This window comes from Opisthocomus hoazin, chromosome 1 (assembly GCF_030867145.1).
Source record: "Opisthocomus hoazin isolate bOpiHoa1 chromosome 1, bOpiHoa1.hap1, whole genome shotgun sequence".
NCBI classification, from domain to species: domain Eukaryota; kingdom Metazoa; phylum Chordata; class Aves; order Opisthocomiformes; family Opisthocomidae; genus Opisthocomus; species Opisthocomus hoazin.
This window is the reverse complement of record NC_134414.1, coordinates 137,130,043-137,150,315: the sequence shown is the minus strand read 5'-3', so window position 1 is coordinate 137,150,315 and position 20,273 is coordinate 137,130,043. Positions and strand designations below refer to the sequence as shown.

General features: G+C 40.5%; 1 protein-coding gene across 1 annotated transcript in view; it reads left to right on the top strand.

Moving 5' to 3' along the window:
• The window catches only part of POLQ (DNA polymerase theta), a 54,375-nt gene that overhangs the window by 32,532 nt on the left and 1,570 nt on the right, over positions 1 to 20,273 (top strand). The window contains exons 17-29 of the mRNA XM_075437452.1: positions 797 to 940; positions 1,554 to 1,750; positions 3,237 to 3,477; positions 4,559 to 4,752; positions 6,301 to 6,438; positions 7,813 to 7,987; positions 8,455 to 8,590; positions 11,004 to 11,122; positions 11,865 to 12,049; positions 12,415 to 12,526; positions 14,115 to 14,239; positions 15,729 to 15,882; positions 17,661 to 17,776. Coding sequence (XP_075293567.1) covers positions 797 to 940; positions 1,554 to 1,750; positions 3,237 to 3,477; positions 4,559 to 4,752; positions 6,301 to 6,438; positions 7,813 to 7,987; positions 8,455 to 8,590; positions 11,004 to 11,122; positions 11,865 to 12,049; positions 12,415 to 12,526; positions 14,115 to 14,239; positions 15,729 to 15,882; positions 17,661 to 17,776 — 2,036 coding nt within the window. The remainder of the gene's footprint in view (positions 1 to 796; positions 941 to 1,553; positions 1,751 to 3,236; positions 3,478 to 4,558; positions 4,753 to 6,300; positions 6,439 to 7,812; positions 7,988 to 8,454; positions 8,591 to 11,003; positions 11,123 to 11,864; positions 12,050 to 12,414; positions 12,527 to 14,114; positions 14,240 to 15,728; positions 15,883 to 17,660; positions 17,777 to 20,273) is intronic.

Below are 20,273 nucleotides of genomic sequence, written 5' to 3'. Positions count from 1 at the left end.
TTAACGTTTCATTGTGTATCTAATTTTGAAGTGGATCTATGTTGTGCAGTCCCTTTATCAAGTATCTTTCCATGTCACAAACAAGTTGTAGTATATTTTAGAATGAATAATATATTTAACAGTAAACTGTACGGATTGTTCATGGTCTCCACTGAGCAGCGTTACTTACAGAATTGCATCTGAACCAACGTTAAAGATTTTCAAGTTTGCAAAAACTAAACTTGGTTCAATATCTGCATGTGCAAAATTCCGATCAGTTCTGGATTCTTGCAGTATTGCTTCATTTTTTTCCAGAGAAGTATTCATATGCTGCAGTTTGCTGTTGCCGCTGTATAAACATACTCTTCCTTTAAAATAACAAGATTAAGCACTTAGATTCTTTGCTGTCATATTGCCATAACAACAACAACAACAACATTTCTTAACTATCAAAATATATTTTTGACAGACAAATGCAAAATCTTTCTCAGAGTGAAAGGAGGGAGTACATTTCTGTCTCAACTCTTGAAAAGACTGCTAGGAAAGGCCAGAGTTTTGCAGGGGTGCTGTATGGGTGGTTGTTTCTGTTAAGAGAAAGTTTTGCTATTCTAATGATGTTAGGTTTTTGGTTTTTGTTTGTGGTGCTGTTTTTGTTTTCAAAAGAAACAAATTTTTCTCCGTATAGATAAAAATGAAGGTATATATTAACTTTTAAGACATTTAGGCTCAACTGTAGGCATTTATATTTTCAGGATCCAAGCTCTTCTGTATTTATGGATGCCATTTTATAATTGTAACTTAAAAATTATTCCTTTAGTAAGTTCTCCTCAGTGGATGCAAGTTAAAGATGACGGATTTCCTGTCCAAGGCTGTGAAGACATCTTGGTAGTTGGACTGGCAGTATGTTGGGGTGGAAAAGATGCCTACTATATCTCTTTGCAGCAGATACAAGACCAGACTGGTAAGTCAGCAGACAGGCTGTGCGGTGTTACAGGATACTGAGTTTCAAGAAAGTACCTTCAACAGATAGGTTCTTGGAAGTGTTTTGAGTATCCCAAACCTAGCTCAGTTGTGTGGTGGAGTAATTTAGCCGTATTATTCAGTGGTCTTAAGTGTTGAACACCCTTGAACGTGGGTACATCTATGCTGCTATATAACAAGGCCAGGTAATTGGCTCAAGCAGTGGACTGCTGAGCATGCATATGACTAAAATGTTGGCTTACTCCCATGTTCTCTTTAGCTTACTTGCTTTTCTCTTTCAACCACTTCAATTTTTGCTCTCCAGAAAAAATCTGACACTGGAATGCTGAACATAACCCAATCTGTGCTGCGTGGGCTTCTGACTAGAGTTTGATTCCTGGCTACCCTTTGTTTAGTAGTGCAGATGCAGCATATTGCTTTTGGGAGCCATGTCTGTTTTGATAAAATATGTAATATAGGTATGGATTTATTGTTATTTGTTCAGTCCAACTGTAATTTTTGTGCTTCAGGTGATTGCATTCAAGATTTTTCTCGTGCCTTTCTTATCACGCAGTAGATAAACCCATGATTTTTGCTTGTATTTCCTGCCTTAGAAATCACTATGAGTTTGGCACCGCCACCTTTGGACAAAAACCTGTCTGTAACAGAAAGACTGTATCATCTACAGCTGTACCTGCAGAAGAAGCCCAAGCAGGAGCGCTCACTTGTCATGTATAACTTCATTCAGCACTACAAGACTCTGGTGATGGCTTGTGGCATCTCGTTGGAAGGAAGTTTTGAGGACCCAAAGGTTGGCAGGATTAAGAAATTTAGCTTGGATAAAACTGCTAGTTTAAACACACCAGTGGAAAGACAGGAGTGCCTTCTGGTGCTTCCCTTCTGTTTTTTTGACTTGAATACGCACACCCGTCACGGAGTTTAGTGAAGCTTTCTTCCAGTGGGAAATCTAGAACAGTATTTAGAGGAGACTTACTTTGCTGTGTACGTTCATGGTGCCTGCAAGGGAAACGGACCGCGTTCAGTGATAGGTTAACATGTTAATCTTTCACACCTGATTGCTTGGGTGGGGAGGTTGAGTTTAAATCTCTCCCCTGTCCCAGTGGACGGGGCTGAACTCTGGTTTTATTGCAGTAACAAGCCTGGGACTGAAATGGCAGAAGTGCTTCTGGTCAGATTATTGATTCTGAGAGCAGAAGACTTTGTAAGCAAAAGATTTACCCGCTATGTGTATGGACCACCTTTCTACCACTATTTTCTCAAAACAAAACAAAGTTTACATGTAATTGCAAAAGGTTTTGGGTACCATTTGTAACTCAAATGTAACACTAGAAAGAAGTAAAAGCACTTTGTTGTCCTTGTTAGGAAAATCTCTAGATGCATATATATTTCTGGTGTTGATTTTTAAAGTTTGCATCATACGTGGGCTGAATAGCATCGTGGCAATATTAAAGTCTGCAGGTAAGTAGCTAAGGTGTTCAACACAAGGACAAACTTAGCTTTTCATACCAATACATAGTTTTAGGAAAAAGTTAAAGAGCAATAAAAGTAGCAATTTTCCCTGCACTGTTCCTTGTATTAAATGGAGTCATACTCGTATTTGTTTATTTTAGTGACTCAATGAATATATACATACACAACCTCCCCCCCCCCCCCCCCCCCCCGTACAAATACATGTGGTTTTTACCTTCTGCTTGCATGGCAGAGACAGTGCAGAAACCTGTTTTTCGTCCTATTTTGATGCAAGAAATTGAAATATAGCTGTAAGCAAAATTACTTTGAAGACAGTGGGAGGTATGAGGCTTACTGAGAATAAAATTTGCCTTGCAGAATTCTTGGTACTAGTGCTGATGTGCAAAAAATAGGAGCGCTCAGCTTGACTAGTATTCTAGATCAATAGCAAGTTCTAATTTTTACAAAGTCAGTTTTCAGATTAAACATGTTTTGAACCTGATTTTCATATTTAATCCCCTTTGTGTCGGGTTTTAATAAATGAAAAAACCTGAGGACAACACTTTGAGATGTGTGTAGTCGACAGAGGGTAAGGTTTTCAAACGTGTAGAATTAGCTTTGAGTGAGAATGAAGCTTTTCAGTGATTTATTCCCTCCTGAAGGTTTTTATTTGAAATTATGTCACTTTTCCACAAATTATTTGTCTGCCTGCCAAATCAAGAAAAATAATCTGCACTATAACCTTGCATTAACTCCCAGTTAAATATTTACATTGCTTTATGACTAAAATGGAAAAAAGGTCCGATGGAGGTCTCTCTTTTATTCAGGTTGCGTGTTGGCTGCTTGATTCTGGCTCTAAGGAACGTACGCTTCACAGCATGGTGACTAACTTTCTCCCCGGTGAGCTACCTCTACTGGAAGGGGTAGGCACTGGCCAAGGAGTGCAGAGCCTGGGGCTTAGTGCCAGCGGAGATCATTCTGCGCGGTACAGAGCAGCAATAGAGTCTGTGCTGATCTTCAATGTCATGAACGAGCTCCATAATGAATTACAGAAGGAAAATCTGACAGGTAAAGAGAGCTCCTCTACTTGAGGGCAAAGATGGGGAGTAAAGGTAGCTGTGTTACCACAGGCTGAATGATCAATAGAGAAGAGAGGAGATTTGGACGTTCTTATCTAAGTATGTTCTTTGGCAAAATGCTGATTTGTTAAAAGAAAAGAGGGAACTTCCCTTGGAAGTACATGTGTTTTGTCAAAAAATTAAATTTTAAATTAAAATATTTCTATGTCTCAAATAGCCACGATTTCCATTGGTTAAGGCAATAGCAAAGTCTATTTTAAGTCTCTAAATCAAGCAGGTCTTTACCTCCCAAGAGAGTACCCTGGCCATTCTGAGAGGGCCTGTGTGTCTGTCTGTGGCTTCTCATGAACATTTTCAGAAGCCTTTGCATTTCCATGTCAGAAGCAATCCTCAGGTGTTTTTTGAAGGAGGTTTCTTGCTCTTTGGCCGGCCCATGTTGCATTGTTTGCATATATGCGTTGTGTCCATGAAACTTTTATGATCCCGTAGTGAATGATCCAGTATGCTTGCACTAATATTTGCTGAGTGCTTGTCTCTTTTTAAAAACAAGCAAACAAAAAAAACCCAAAAAGCATATACCTGTCAGTGAGCTTTATGATTGTTTCCTCTAAATTGTATCCAAAGCCAAAGATTAAGGTCCAGTCTCACTGAAGTCTTTTATTGCAAGTTTGTTTACGATTGTGACAACTAAACCTCTGAACATTTTCAAAAGATGTGGGTGGTGGCATGCAGGTGTATCAAGTTAGAAAGCTTTACATTAAGCATGTTTATAAAATGTTGATATACAGAGATGTGTATTTCTTAGAAAAAAAGAAGTATTGGACAGAAGTTGTTATTCTCTCAAATGCTTTTGTGATAAAATATTCTGGAATGCTTCACATTATGAGATATTTCTTACTGTGAAATATTCCGGAAACAGAAGTATTTAAACTAAATCTGTATTAAAAGATTTTAGTGTGTCAGGACATTCAGGATTTTAGAAACTGAGGATTCCCCAGTTGCTTTTTATGAATCTGTTGATCTGTTTTTGATGTTGTAAAAGATCTTCTTGGGGTTTGTGCTTACTACAGAAGTATTTTCGAAAGTGGAGATGCCCACCCATTATTGCTTGGCTCTGCTGGAGCTGAATGGCATCGGTTTTAGCACAGCAGCATATGAAACCCAGAAACAGGTCATGCAAGCTAAACTGAGTGAGATTGAGACCAAGGCATATCAGCTGGCAGGCCATAGCTTCTCCTTGACGAGCCCTGATGACATTGCAGAGGTATGTGAAGGTTGGGGTGGGAGGGCGAGAACTTTGACAGAAGTTACCTTCAAGAGGCTTCTGCTTAGACTTAAGAAGAAGCCTTCTTGGGCAGACCATGTATGAAGAAAACACAAAATGCAAACTGAACTCTGCTCAGAGTTGGTTTGTCTTTATGCTTATTACGAGCCTGCTGCCTGCAAAGTGCTGTGCGTCTCGTGCTTGTTACTGATCATTCTGATTTCTGCTAACTTCAGCAGAAATAAAGAAGGTAGAAGTGGAAATAAGCATGTTGGGAATAAAAACCACATGGAAATAAGCATACTGTTTGTATAGGACCTTGGCTTCTCATGGCGCATGAGATCATCTGCCAATTAAAAGGCTTTTGGAATATTTTGGATGAATGATGTGGGACTAGAGAAGCATTTTTGAATTACCAGTATTCTGCACGTGAGATGGGATGTGATATCATGTACTCTTGAGTCTATGAATAGTTGTACTAAGTTGCATTGTTGCCCTTGTCTAGGAAAGATGAGGAAAGACTGCTTTAAAAGTTTTAAATCAACTGCTGTCTGTTTTTAAGAACCTGTAGAGAACTGATTTTTTTAAAAGCCTAAGAAACAGATTTCTATGTAAATCAGCAATACTTTTACTCTTGAAGAACTTTACTATGTATTTTTAATGTATGTTACATGGAATCTTAGGAATAGGTTATAGTTGTTGTGTATGTTTTTTTCCCATTTCTTTCTTCTCTATATACTCATTTCTTGCTGAGGGGCTGTGCTTTATATGGAACTAGTCAAAATTTGCAAAGAGCCATCACTAAAAGACGTTCCACAGAAATATTCCTCCTTTGCAAATGTGGAAGTTTTGCTCGGTAATAGTAGTCTGATTTAGAACTCCTGAAATAATGCTTGGCTCCAATTTCACTCTGCTTCGTGGAAAAGGGGAAGGGAAGTTTTTTCCTGAAATGCTGTTCTCTGAACTACAGAAGCTTGTTTCTCAGCTCTTCGGTGGTGTATAATGCTATATAGAAACACAGAATGCAAAATGAAGAGCTGTGTTGTATCTGTCAGCAAGAGAGCATGTACGTCATTTTCCAGTTCTTGGCAAATTTTTAGAAAAACTAATATTCTGGCTATTCTATGAAAGGTATTTGTGACCACCTCCTTCAGTGTCCTTCGTGTTGCTCTAAAGCCTGCGCCCTGATGACACTTTTTTTTTGCACCAATGTTCTTCTCAATTTTAGTCGTCTTAACGTCATGTTTTATTACAGTTGACTGTCAGCACTAACCTCACTTACTGGATAGAGTTAATTACCTTTTCTAAAAACATACCTCTGAACTCAAACTTCTAGTGTTTAGAAAATGAGATTTTAGATTGCATTTTATAGTTAATTAAAATGAGGAGGGATGACTTTGATAGCAGAGATCTTTAATCAGCTTTTTAATTACCTGAAGCATTCATACTGTCTTTTGGTTGGAACAAGCTGTTTAAGCGCTCAGTCGTTTTTTGTTTTCTCTTAGGAGTAGCATGCAGAAACTGATTTGAAATGCTGGCCTTTTTCAGGTTTTGTTCCTGGAGCTGAAGTTGCCACAAAATGGAGATGTGAAAGTTCAAGGGAACAAGAAAACTCTGGGTTACACCAGAAGAGCAAGTGCCAAAGGGAACAGGGTTAGGTTGAGCAAGCAGTTCAGTACAACCAAGGTACAGTAAAGCCCGGTTCTAGTCTGAAAGTGACTGTAAAAGTAACTCCCTCTTACTTCACACATCTGCTGCTTGAATACATTGGAGTTAGGTATGCTGACTTAATTGAGAGTAAATTTTAACTGCCTTTTGCTCCTCCAGTTGCCACTGGATTCTGTCTTCTCTGTTAGCAGAGTTATTAACTCCTCCTACTCTCCTAAAGCCTGAGCATAGTGAGGACATGACTATAAATAGCAGGCTTCAATGAGAATAAATTAGACAGAATTTGTGTGAGACCAAAATAGCACAATAATTTTTTAAAGCCAATAGTAGAAGAATTTTTCAACATCAACTTGAAAGATACTTAAATACCACGGTGATTAAATACAGTATTTTCTCTGTCTGGTACTACCATATCTGTACGCTATGCTTCAGAGAATTTTTCTTCAGAATGGCTGATTTGATGGCTTATCAAATTTAGTATATCAAAAGCGTGTATATATGTGAAGGCTATTGACATGCTCGCCAGTTGATAAATATTGTGGAGCTGCATTAAAACCAGCCGCTGTAGGTTAATGGGTGCACTTGCCAGACAAGTGATATTAGCAGATATATGTGTTCCCTGTTTTCAGGACTCATTAATCTGTGTTGTTTTCTTAGTTTCCCCTTGTTCAGTGTAGTCAGTGCTTGGAAGACAAGTATTGATTTCCAAAACTCAGGTGGCAGTGAAGAAGTGAGTGTGGTGGTGGTGGCAGAGCAGGGAGCAAGAAGTGAGGATTTCTGCCTTTTGTTATGTGGAGGGATGAGGCTGCAGCTGCCTGCTGCATAGAAAAAAATGTTATTTTGAGAAATGTTTGCATACCACTGTCTTTAGAATTCTTGTTAGTCCCTTCATACTTCTGATTTAACTGAAAGGACTTAATTGCTAGCAATCAGCTTTGTCTTTCAAGAAGCATGGTCAAGGGCTTCATTTTATGTGTTCTTAGTGTACAGATAGGTGAGAGCAGGTAGAAAAATATGCGAGAAGATGGATGAGGAGGAGGAGCATTAATGCTGGGCGAGAGGAGACAACCTAGGGAACCTAAGGCAAGTGATGCTTTGTTTGATCATTTCAGGTGATCTGTTGGTTGGTGCAGACTAAGAGTGGTGATGAGGATGCAAAAGTCCAAAGAAAAGTCATTGCTTTCTTGAGTGTAATAAAACTGCAGCTGTGTCTCACGGTGCTTTGATTGCCCGGGTGTAGGTAGTGTAAGTGGAGGGGATATCTGTTTAAGGCGGTGACACTGGAAGCTCACTGTGGATGAAGGAGTCACTTTTCCCTGGAGAAATGCAAAAACTTTATAAATAAAACTTTTAAAGCAGTTAATTGTAGTTGTGCCCTTTTGTCCCCACAAGGATGTTTTGGAGAAATTAAAGACACTTCACCCATTGCCAGGGCTGATATTGGAATGGAGGAGGATCAACAACGCCATTACTAAAGTGGTGTTTCCACTACAGAGGGAAAAGCGATTGAATTCAGCACTGGGAATGGAAAGAATATATCCAGTGTCACAGACTCACACAGCTACAGGTAAAGAAATACATGCGAAATCCTCACTTCTTACTATTTTTCTTGGGGCGGAGGACAGCTTTTCTGTAGGGAAAAGAAAGGAAATCAAGCCTGTGCTCTGCTTCAACCAAATGAGAATACTGAAATACCTATTTCACATGAACCTGCCCTAAAAGTCTAAATATATTAAAATAGCTTTTGTGTTCACCGAGCAGTATTAATTTCTTGCACATATTAGCGTGTAAATCTCTGACCCCAAAACAGGTTCTGGATTTGGGAGTTTCTTATTAGTGATACATAAATGCTACAGTGGAACCATCTCAAGCCCATTCAACCCAAATTATTTTTCCTTTTCTTCAATTTTTGCAGTGGTTGTGTCCTGTCCCATGCTCCTGCCCTTGTTTTTCAGAGATGCAGATGTGTGTTCAGCTGTGTCAAGTTAGAGAGACTCTTTTTGGACCCTTACTTAGTTCTGCCTTCCTTCTCAGGTCGAATAACCTTCACAGAGCCAAATATCCAGAACGTGCCAAGAGATTTTGAGATTGAAATGCCAACTGTGGTTGAAGAAAGCCCACCCTCCCAAGCCCGTGGAAATTTTAATTCTCATGCTGTTTCTGGGGGCAGGTAGGAGGATCTTGGTAAAGCTTCTGCCTACTCTTCTGATCTTAATGTGGTCGAGTTGTCAAATTTCTCTTTTCTGACTTCACCTGTGACTGCAGTCATGTCAGCGTGACTTGTTACTTAGTGTTTCTCTTACAATTTCAGGGGAATAAATACCTAAAAATCAGTGATGCATGAAAGACCTAATAATACTAACAGCATGTGGGTCCATGTAGCGACTTGCTTTTTGAAATTCTTTATGAAACCCTACAGTGAGATTAGCATCATGCTCCCAGCTGTTAGATGAGAAGCCTGAGTGTGAAAAGTAACTAAACTGAAGTTAGGATCTGTTTTGACTTTCTAAGCTGCTCTGAAAGAGGATAGGATATTGTGGAAGAAGAAGAAGAAAATTAGCCTGTTTTATGCTTTGCAGCTCCCTGTATAAGGGAACATGGGGTGAATATATTTTTCATTCTTGTTAATAATTTCATTTGTGATAATGATCCTGCAAAAGCTACCAGATAGCAGAAAAAGATTTCTAAATCTGGTTTCTGTTAACCAAATACCCTATTTTGGAAGTATTACATGCCAGTGCTTAAACAGTTATGTGGCAGTTTAGTGAAATATCGAGGTGGATCTTTTAGCAGCTAGCCTGGGAGGTTTGGGACTTCATACTTGGTGGTGGTTTTCAGTCCTTTCTCTTTCCATTCAGGTTCTTGTCCCACATGTGTCACCTGAGTGAGTTTTATCATCTTTTTTTCGCATAGCAAGATGTGAGAACTTTCAGAAGTTTTTTGTCCCTTTTATCTGTCTTTTGCTACCACTATATGTCCAGAATCCTTGTGCCTTGAGTAGGTCATGGAAAGAGAGCCAGAAGTAGCAGGATCTTGTCCATCTCTCTACGGGAGAACAACCAGACCTAGCTATGGAGACAGAAATGTCATTCTGAGAAATAGCTCTGGCAGTGTTCAGTCTTGCAGCAGCTTTGCAGGGCTGTTGGGAAGTGGGCTGGGTTCTCAGAGCCTTCCCTGTAGAGAATCAGCCCATTGAAAGAATGGAGCGTGTGCTGAACTTCGAGAGGTCTGCTGCTCAGGCTGACTTTTGAGACTACATTCCTTAGTCAGAGCAGCCACTGCGTTAGGAGGGAAGATGGACAGTCCTGAAGGCACTGAAACGACTGCTGGCACAAAAGAAGCTGTCATGCAGTCGAAGTCTGATAGGCCTTCCAAACTTTGGTCCAAACTGTCTTTTATCTCAGTAATTACTATTAGTACTCCTTCCTATTGTTGTAAGAAGCTTCTGACTAAAGGAGTGTAGCTAAATTACATCATGGTATAAAGCCTTTACTCATTCAACTAAATTGGGAACCTATGCTGGACAGTGTGATTCTCTACAGTTCCCATACATTGTCCCTTACCTTTATTTCTTTTGAAAATTTATTTCTGTGATTTTTGTGCTGTCTTTCATCTCCTTGATACCTACCATCCCTGAAATGACAAGGTATAAGAAGAAAAGGGAGTGCACAAAGGAAAAGAACATGATGTCTTTTCTGTGCTTTGCTGAAACTTGTCTTGATCTCAGAGATACCTGTTCATTCTGATAACGAAATTGCTCGGATCCCTGACCCAAACATGAAGGACTTACAAACGCCTTTTGACTTCCAGAGAAGAAAACAGGCTGGCTGGTAGACTGGTGCTGATGGGAGCAGGTGGTGTGAATGGTATCACAGCTGTGCACTGTTCAGTGGGTGCTCTGATGGATATAATTCCATCTGCAGCTATAAGTGACTTGGTGGGACAGGAGAGCTAAGCAAGCCCTGAGAGGTTGCAGAGTATCTCGGTGCCACTGTAAACTTCTGGCCTTCTAGAAAAGAAAATCAAGTTGGTTTGGGGCAATTTTTTGCTCAGTCTTTAGAGAGGAAACGTGCAGAGTTGTATGAGCACGTCTTCTGCAACTTCTGCCCTGCTTTTACAGGTTTATGTGTGTGTGTGTGTGTGCATGCAGTCATGAGGCTGATGATGTGGGGGACATCATCTCTGTCTCTACTAGGTATGGGCTGGTGTAGGCGTTCTGCATATGAGAATGATGTTGAGAGAAGACTTGGCACTCAAGGTGGAGTGTTGAATTTTTAGGATTCATGTAGGATTTCTTTGCTACCTTTCTGGAATGCACCCATCACAGATGTGGGGCCTTTCATCTTACCTGTTTTGGAGTGGAATTTACTAGGAAGATTTATCCCTAGATCTGTTCAGAGTCAGTAAATCCCTTCAAGTGTACATATGGCCTCTCTCCAGTTCCCCCATGGTCAAATTAGGTATGGATTGTGCAGATGAGTGGAATAGAAGCTTGTTTTCACTGATTCTTTGTGGCAAAAGTGATTATGCATCTTTAAGCGTTTTAGAAATTGGTGAAAAACAGTCATTCTTTGTCTCCACAGATGTAGAAGGCGTTCCAGTATATTGCCTAATGGCCTAAAGGTTCAGGCTGAAAATGGATCCGAAGAAAGAGGAATACCGTTTTCTGTTAGCATGAGACATGCCTTTGTTCCCTTCCCAGGTAATGCCCAGATCCTGCTCTGGGCCAGCTAATTGTTGAGAATACAGTTAACAAAAAATCCTAGATCTAATGAACAGCTAAGAATTGATGACAGTATATATCTGACCGAGCATCCTACTTGGAAAATTAATGCAGTAGTTATCATGCCCTCAAAATTATTCACAAGACTGTAAAGGAGAGCATTTCAACTGGGGAAAGTATTCAAATGTTATAATTCACACGTTCACACCTTCATTTCCTCTTTAAGAATACATATTTCATAAAAGAGCTATACTTAGGCAGCTCTTAATACACAAATTGCACTCTATGTAGTGTTATTTCTATACAAATGTCAGTTCTCACGTTGCCTGCCCTGGCTCAGTACAAGTCTGCTGGTCTGATCTCTGTGCCGATCGTTCCTGTCAGGTGCTAGACTTTTACACAGACACCTGGACAGATCCTTGTCTGCGTGTTTTTGATGGATTCTGGATGTAGGGACTGGATGGTAAGCAAACAAGCGTGGACATTGGGCAAACAGGCAAGAATTTGTCTGATTTAATTTATATTGTTTATTGGCATAACTTTTAGCAGTGCAGAAGCAACCACTAAAGGCATTTGCAAGAAAACAGAGACTGAGGTTGCAGAGAAGTGGCTATGGAAAACTTTCAGGTGCAAGGACAGCTTCAGTCCTTCTAGCCAATGTTAGTTGGAATGTTGTTGGAGTAAGTTATGAAATAATGATTTCTGCTACCTTGTTGACCAGGTGGCTTAATCTTGGCTGCTGATTACTCTCAGCTTGAGCTGAGGATCCTTGCTCATTTGTCTGGTGACTGTCGACTCATTCAAGCCTTGAATGGGGGTACTGATGTCTTTAAAAGCATTGCAGCAGAGTGGAAAATGATTGATCCTGAAGCTGTTGGAGACAGGACCAGGCAACAAGCTAAACAGGTAATTTATAGGAAAAAAAAAATTCAGCAGCAGCTTTCTGGGCAGGAAGGTTCAGTGTTCAAAATGGCAGGGAGTCACAATAATATCGCTTTCTGTCTGGATTTGGCTGTGATTGTTCAGTAGATGCTTTGCGCGTCCTCAGTACATGCTCTCAATACGTTTCAACTGGAGCTGTATGGGTTTTGGGGGGATGAGGGTGGAGAAAAGCAGCATGAATGGCTCGGACTCAGAGGCAGTCTCACTTCTTGAATGCTTGCCTTTGTTCCCATACGCTTGTCTTCCAGTGAATCAGATTTTATTTTGGCTCTGTTTTTTTCTGCATGGCTCACCACATGGTTGCGGTTCTTCACATTGTCCTCTGGCAGATTTGCTATGGAATCATCTATGGAATAGGAGCAAAATCTTTAGGCGAGCAGATGGGGGTTGGTGAAAATGAAGCTGCCAATTACATTGAATGCTTCAAATCAAGATACACAGGTTTGGATATGGCTGTTTGGGAGCTGTGTGGTGGTGGTGGTTGTTTTTAATCCCTTCTCTCCATGTCTTTTCAAATCCTAAATTTGTCTCAACCCTCTACTACTCCTGTCTCTTTTGAAAAAGCTTTTCATTTTGAAAAAGTCCAGTGCATGAACACAGCAGTTTGATACTCTATAATCTTTTACTCTACACTCTGTTTTTTTTCATCTTTAGGACCTTGTTGTTTGCTTCTTACATTAATTATTTTGTTGTTTTTTAAATTAATTAGTAAGCCCAGGAGATTCATTTTAAAGTTCTTAACTTTCTGAATAAGAAACACTCTTTTCCTTATTAAAACACATAGCTTTAAAGGATATGCAATACAACTTTAGACCACACTTATAATTTTTAAATATAACCATTTCTCTCTTCTGTTCTTGTCTTCTGCTTTCATTGAGTTTTAAACTGTTTTGCATATAACCCTTATATTTTTATCCAGCTGCTCAGAGCAGCTCTCCCATATTTTGTAAAAAGTCATTGTTACATTTCTAAGCAGCATGTTAATTTTTAGGAAAGCTATAGAAGGAGTAGAGCTGCAACCAGAAAATGAATTGAGGGCAAATGGGCTGAGAGACAACTAGCTCTAGTCATAGAACTTTGAAATGAGCTGGAAAATTATGTTCTGGAGATTTTTTCTTTAGGAGACAGTTGCTGAGAATTGGTGTCCCATTAAGAGTCTGTTTAGTCTCCAGTAATTTCTGGATAGTGTCTCCTTCATGACCATTAGAAATTACTTCCTGCTTCCTCCCTCTTGGTACACGTGCACACATACAAAATCCGCAATGTACCTTATTTTGTAACTTAAGCTCTTACGAATTTTCACTTATATGCACTGCCAGGCTGACATGCTAAATTAATGCTACATAATGGATTGACTAATGCTGTCAGTCTTGATCCTCAATAGCTGCTTTGACGTTTTTATATTTCGTAAACCTTGGAAAGAGACTGTCTGAAGTTAACTTTTTTCACTTTAGTGCAGTTGTTACCTGAACTTGCAGTGAAAGGGACTCTTCCCTGTCTCACCTTTCTTTGACCTAAGTTTCTTTTTAACACTGTTAGTGGATTCACTCTTTCCCTTGCAGAGTGCAGGTGGGTGAGTTTGTTTCATCCTAGAATCTGAAGTGACACAGTCTGAAGTCAGGCAGCCTGAGGCATCAAGGGCTCTGACTTCTGCTTGCAACTTACTCCCTTCCCACTACTTGTCTTTCCAGTGCTGGTCCAGGTCCTGACCTCTCCGTTATCAATAATACCTGTATGATCCTCTGTGCCTGGGCGCTGTGCAGAATGGACTTCCTGCCTCCTTGTGCACAGCCAGATATCCTGACACTATGCACTCTCTCCCACCTCAAAAGTCTTAATAGGTTTCCCAGTAGAGCTGCAAATAGGCTGGATGAGTGATCCTGTGCCCTTGTCCACTGGCAGGGTCTAGGAAATTTAAAGAATTATCTTTGTGCTGCTTGGGTGTCCCAGACTGCTTTCAGTGACTCCAGTGAGAAGTCAACATGGAACATCAGCTGTATTAGGAAAAACTTTCTGTTTCCTTTCACAGGGATTCAGAAATTCTTGAGGGAGACAGTGAAGAGCTGCAGGAGAGATGGGTTTGTGCAGACCATCCTGGGAAGACGGAGATACCTGCCCGCTATCAAAGATCCAAACCCCTACAGTAAAGCTCATGTACGTTGAGTGTATTTTCTTTTTCTTTTTTTTTTTAAGTATAAGATTTCTTTACATCTCTGTATCTGTGGTTTTACAGGGTCTATGAGCCATCTTGGTCATGACCTTCCACTTCTCACTTAGTTCATTGTTCCCTCCGTTGTTCTCTGAATAACAGAGCCTTTGTCATGGTCTGCTTGACGTGAGTCTTCTGTGACTGAGTGTACAGCTGTCATTGCTGTGCTAACCTCACTTCAGAACTCCCACGTTGGAACTGGAGTGAGTAATTTATTGAAATAAGTGGACATGATTTTAAAAAGCCTCCACACAGTGATGTGCTGTAACTCTTCAGGCTGAGTTGCTCCCACTCAGCAGTCTTTGTATGTTATATGCTGTCAGCACATGAACAAAAAGGGCATTTAAGTCCTATATTTTTGGGTATTTGTTCCTTTTCTTATTTCCCCTTGAAGGAAAATTTCTCTAACTTGCTAGATAAATATTTACTTAATATACGCCTTTGTACTGGCATTATTTTTTTCCAAGGTCATTTCGGACACATCTGTCGCAGGCTGTACCTCAGTAAGAGTGAATTGACCCCCTGGGGAGAAGTTGGCGCGTTTCTGTGGGGAGGAAGCATACTTCTCAGTAGGAAGCTGAATCAGGTTGTATGGCATTCAAGACGAGAGTGGAAGAGGGAGGAAGCGTGGGAGTTTGTACTCCAAATAGTTGAAAGCGAAACAAGGAGACTTTCAAAAAACTTTTGAGATGACTGTTTAATCTGAAGGATGCTTTAGCATGGAGCTTTGTGGCTGCACCTTCTGTTCAACTTTGATTTATTCTTTAAAATCATATTAAAGACTAGTTAATGACTCATCTTCACTTTCATTTCAGCTTCCTCATAACTTTTTGCACACATTTCAGCTCTAATCACAGAGAATAACCTTTAAATACAGTTTGCTTGTCTGAGGAGGGGATTAGTAGAGAGGTTCCTTGTGTGGAAAAGCATGTCATTGTGTCGTAGTGTGGTCTGGTGTGTTTTTGCACAGCTGTAATGCTCTGGCAGTCAGGGTTCAGTGCAGCAGACCAGATTATTGGCCCATGAAGTCCAGCTTCTTGCCTTTGGTTATCCATGCCTGATGGTTTTAAAGATAGTCAGAATTGTCTCATGGCACTTGGATTAACTGAGATTTTTCTGCTCCTCATGAAACTGTTACCATGTGTATACGCTTCTCCCTCTTGTGGCTTGTGACTCTTGCAGGTTATTGATATTAATTAATACTAGATTTGTGGAAATCCTGCTCTTCTCAGTCACCTGCAGAAACCTTGTGTCTGAAGCTAGTCTATAATGTCTCTTTCTTCTGGGCAGATGTAACGAACTCTTTATCTGGAGGTTTTACTATGCCTCTATTTGGCCACGTATTTATTATTTTTAATGAAGTACATGTGGCATGCTGGATTTTTTTTTTTTTTTTTTTTTTGATGAGTTTTGAGAAGAGCCATGTCTGTTTAGGCAGAGCGACAGGCTGTGAATACAACTGTTCAGGGATCCGCTGCAGATATCGTCAAAACAGCCACTGTGAACATTCAGAGACGCCTGGAAGCTTTCTCCTCTGTGATCAAGTCCCATGGACATCTGGAGACCTCCTTCCAGAGAGATAAGACTGGTATGCTCACGTCTTCCTTGCACACTAAAGTGAAATTTTCAGTGTCAGTACTGTTAAAAAAAATAAATTGCCTGCAAGAAAACGTTAGGGCCTTTGGGCTAGGAGTGGGAGACATTTTATTTCCTGACAGTGGTAAGTCTGTGTTTAATGGGCAAAATGTCATAAAGAAGGAGGGAGAATGTCTGCTTGACAGACAAACTAAAAATGCTGTGATGAGATCAGAGAACCCAATTGCCTCAAAGCAGGTCTTGCAAAGGTTGGCAGTGGGAGATCATATGTGGTATGGTCTGTGATGCCACCACACAATTGTTCAGAAGTAGGAAGGAGAAACTGAGCAGATACTCTGGCTTCAAAGGCAGTGAAAGATAGAGCGAACAACGTCTAGTTCCAAAAATACATTTTTTGGGTTAGAATTAAGTCTGGAATTTGTTGATTGGAATTTGATGTACAGAAGCTCCAAGAGAGTATTATATGAGGCACTTCTCAGCGTGAATTTCTTCTGGCTGCAGACAGCAAAGCTGTGCTGGGGTACTCATTCCCAGAGGACTGCTGCGAGGATTTTTTTTAGCATAACGTAGACAATGTTTTGTTCATCAGTCACATATTTTTAGAAAGACAACTTAAGGGATGGAGTGCTGTCTTTCTTTGATCGTTCATATGGTTCAACCTGAAACACGAAGCTGTCTTAATATGAAGAGTCTGATTTGTAGGACGGAGAAGGAAGACTAAATAATTAATTGCCAAACCTCTAAAAATAGGGAGTTTTATTTTAGAGAGACAAGATCCAGAGGTCTGCTGTGAGTAGAAGGCATGTACTTGGCAGAACTTCCCCCCCCTCCAGGAGCAGAAGCTACTGACCTTTGGCCAGTGTAATTGTAGGGAGGCGAGTAGATGCGTCTGTGACAGTTTTTCCTCCTCTGATACTAGCTGTTTCAAGAACTGGAAAGAATTCTTTTTCAGCAAGTTGTAAGTGCCTGTGCCGTCAGAGAAGCATCCTGTGTCAAGTGGCTTCTTCAACATTGCTGCTTCCGTGTGAGGCTCGTGTGAGGAACTCGTGATGCTGTGAAACCCTGCCTGTAGTTGTGAACTGGAGTCCTCCTGTCAGCTGACCTGAGAAATAAATAACTTTTGAGTCTGTGTGTGTGAGGTTATATTTGTTTATTTTTTTGAAGAAAGCTTTTACCATGGAACAGTTTGTTCTGTTCTATTTTTGTCAGGCAAGGCCTATCAGGATCCTGTTTTTATCAGCTGCTTACTTGTTTATTCAAAAACTGCTCTTTTTTCTTTCCTTTTTTTAATCAGGAGTAGTAGCTACGGTTTCAGATAACTGCATTTGGGAGGAGGCTTGCTGCCTTTTTAGACTAGCCATTACAATGATTTTGGAAGAAAAGCAGAATCCTAATCCATTGCCAGAGAGAATGTTGTAAACCCAACTTCTGATTAAACTTGACATGATTTTGTTTAAAATTTACTTTTAAAACAGATGGTTCAGGAGACGCAACTGTCTCTTGTTTCTGTTCTGATTCATGCCTTTATAATTTAAGGCTGAAATGTTTATATCTAAAATGCTTTTCATTAACATTTTTTTCCCTCAGTAGCTGTACAAATATTGATGGAATAGTAATGTTTTGTGGTTTTATCTGTAGGCATGGGCTTTTTCATTTTTAAGTTCCTCATGTTCGTTTTCTCAGCATTAGGAATGTGTGAGGATTTTTTAACTACAGGAAACATGCCGTTGCATAATGGTGTCTAACGGACTGTGCCCTTCACCTGTGTAGGAAGACTAGCGAGGAAGAGAAACAGAGGGATGTTACATCCTGTCAGCGGAGGTTTCTTTATCCTGCAACTCCACGATGAGCTCCTCTACGAAGTAGCAGAGGACGATGTCATCCAGGTACAGCTGCGCAGTTGCTCTTCCAGTTGTCTGCTGCATTCCGATGTTTCAAACAAACCTTCCTTGTAGGGGCTCAGCTTTTCCTCCCTGGATCCTCTCTTGCTGTGTGCTAAAAGGTCTCTGAAACCAATGTCACATTAGACAAAAAGTGATGCTTGTGTTCTTGATCTCTGTATTTTCAGACTCAAGCCATCACCATGGCTGAAGTTCATTTTTCCAACCTGTGCTTTTCTGCTTGTAACAGCAGTTTGTACAACTTCTCTGCCAGACTTGACGAGTGAAGTGGTTTAATATCGCTGACAGCTGTAGGGGGGAAGTTTTTCCTCTTTTGGAGGTATTTTTGCCTCCCAGTTTAAACCTGTGTCTTCTGGTGCCTAACTCGGAATGTGTGTTGTTACAGCTATGGTTTGTACTCTGTAGGGAAAGGAGGATTCCTTGCTTTTGGCACTTGTTTCCTCATTCCCTACCTACTGGTCTTTCTGGCAGGAGTGTTATGGTGCTGGTTAGCAGCATGGAAGATGTAAGAAGTGTGCTGTGTTGACTTAAGGTACCTGTCATGTGCGTATGTGTCTCTGTGTGTGCTCTTCCGCCGTGTGGGTGCTCCTGTGCCTGGGCATAGCAGTGTCTGTGTGACAGCTTTCAGCAGCAAGAGTTTCAGCAGTATAGCGGCAGCTTAGGGTTTTCCCAAGTCCTGAGCGAGACGCAGGAAGGCTCCCAGGGCCTGTTTCCACAGCTTGGGGATGTCTTTCTCCCGCTTCTGTTTTGTGCATACACATCTTTAATGAGAAAAGGCCATTTCCTGATGGCAAGCAGTAACTCCTAGTCGGAGAGAGTGTTCTGCAGTACTGACTGGCCTAAACTTTTTTAAATTTTAATTTCATTAAGTACGAAAGGTTTAATATTTTTCTCTTGAATCTCAGCTCAAGCTTCTGTTTGTTTTGCTAGCCCTGTTTAGACATCTGCTGCTTCAATCCGTGCAGGCTGTTTTCGAGATGAAAAGCCTCCTGATTTTCTTTCTGTAGAAAACTGAAATCTGAGTATATTGAGTATAAGCTTTTTTTACGTCTTTAGATACTGACTCCAGATTATCACAGTGTCCCCAGAAGAACTGGGACCAAGTGAGTGGATTTGCCTGTTATTTATCATAATATATTTTTTCATTAACAATCTCGACTTCAAGGGTAATTATTATTAGCTTTTCTAACTGCCTTCAGATGTATTTATGTCCATAGATTTTCTGAGCAGTCACTTAAAACAGCATATGTACACAAGGCATATTTCCTAGATGCAGACTTCCCTGATTTGCTTGTTATTCAAGGATTTCTGTATAGCTGAGACAACAGAGTACTACTTAGCCCTTTGATTAATTGTTTTTAGGGCCAGAAAGGATCTTTTTTGTTATAATATTGCCTACTGTCCTTTTAGATGCACCATTAGAATTATCCTATATTGGAAAGATCTAAATTGGAAAGTTCTCTTGAAGTCTCTCCTTCTTAAGCCCCCACTCAAAGTAGGTCCTGAATTAATTAGCCCTTTTGAACTATGTATGTATGTAAGAGCGTAGGGTTTTGGAAGTCAAATCTCCCCCTAGTTCTTAAAGCTGTTGTAAACTCTTGTACCTGTGAGTAAAATGTACCTGTGAGTGAAAAAAAATGTGAGCATTTCTTGGTTTCTGTATTGGTGAGGTTTTTTTACATCTTGCTGGCACAAAAGCTTTATTATACTGTAAATCATGTATTTCTCTGCTGCAACAGCAATTTTTATTCAGACAGGTTAGTTGGTCACATGCTTGATGCTGCCTCTAGCTCATTTTCAGCTGTGAAAGTGCACAAAAGAAAACTAAAAATATCTTTAAATATGTCTAGGAATTTGTGTTTCAGTCAGAGTATCCTTATAAATGGTTTGTAAGTGATCACTAGTGATCGTTCTGTTTTCATTTGCAGTCTATCGGTGAGGTAGCTTGCCTCTTTTAAAAGACCACATTGGGGTAATACCTGCTTTTTTTCTTGTGCAGAAGGTGTGAAATGGCTGGGGCACCAGAGCTATCCTAGCCTGTGCAGAATGTCAAAGTGAAGGTAGGGAGCTTTCAGAGCCTTGTCACGATAGCAAGCCTGTGAGAATATTGCCAAAGGTGGTAGAAGGAGGCTTGACCTCCTACCTGTTGAGCTGACCCTGGCAATGAAGAGTCGGGTAGGAACGCAAAGGTATAGATTAGATTAGGAGTCAAAGGCTAGATGCTGTTAAACTGCTTGCTTGTTCCCAGCGTCGTTGCATTTATGTTTTTAAGGTGGCTTGTGTTCCTCCAAGCGTGTTTTAGCTGACCATTGAGAACCCTGGAAACGGTGCTGTCTGCTTAATGCGCAGCCAATTCAGAGCCCAAAGCCCCCAAGTCAGGGTGTGGGTGCATGTCCCATCCCATCAGCTTCCCCAGGAACCTCACGCGGGTTTTTGTGTCTCCCCTGCAGCTGCCAGCCCTTGTTCTAGGTGCAGCAGCCTT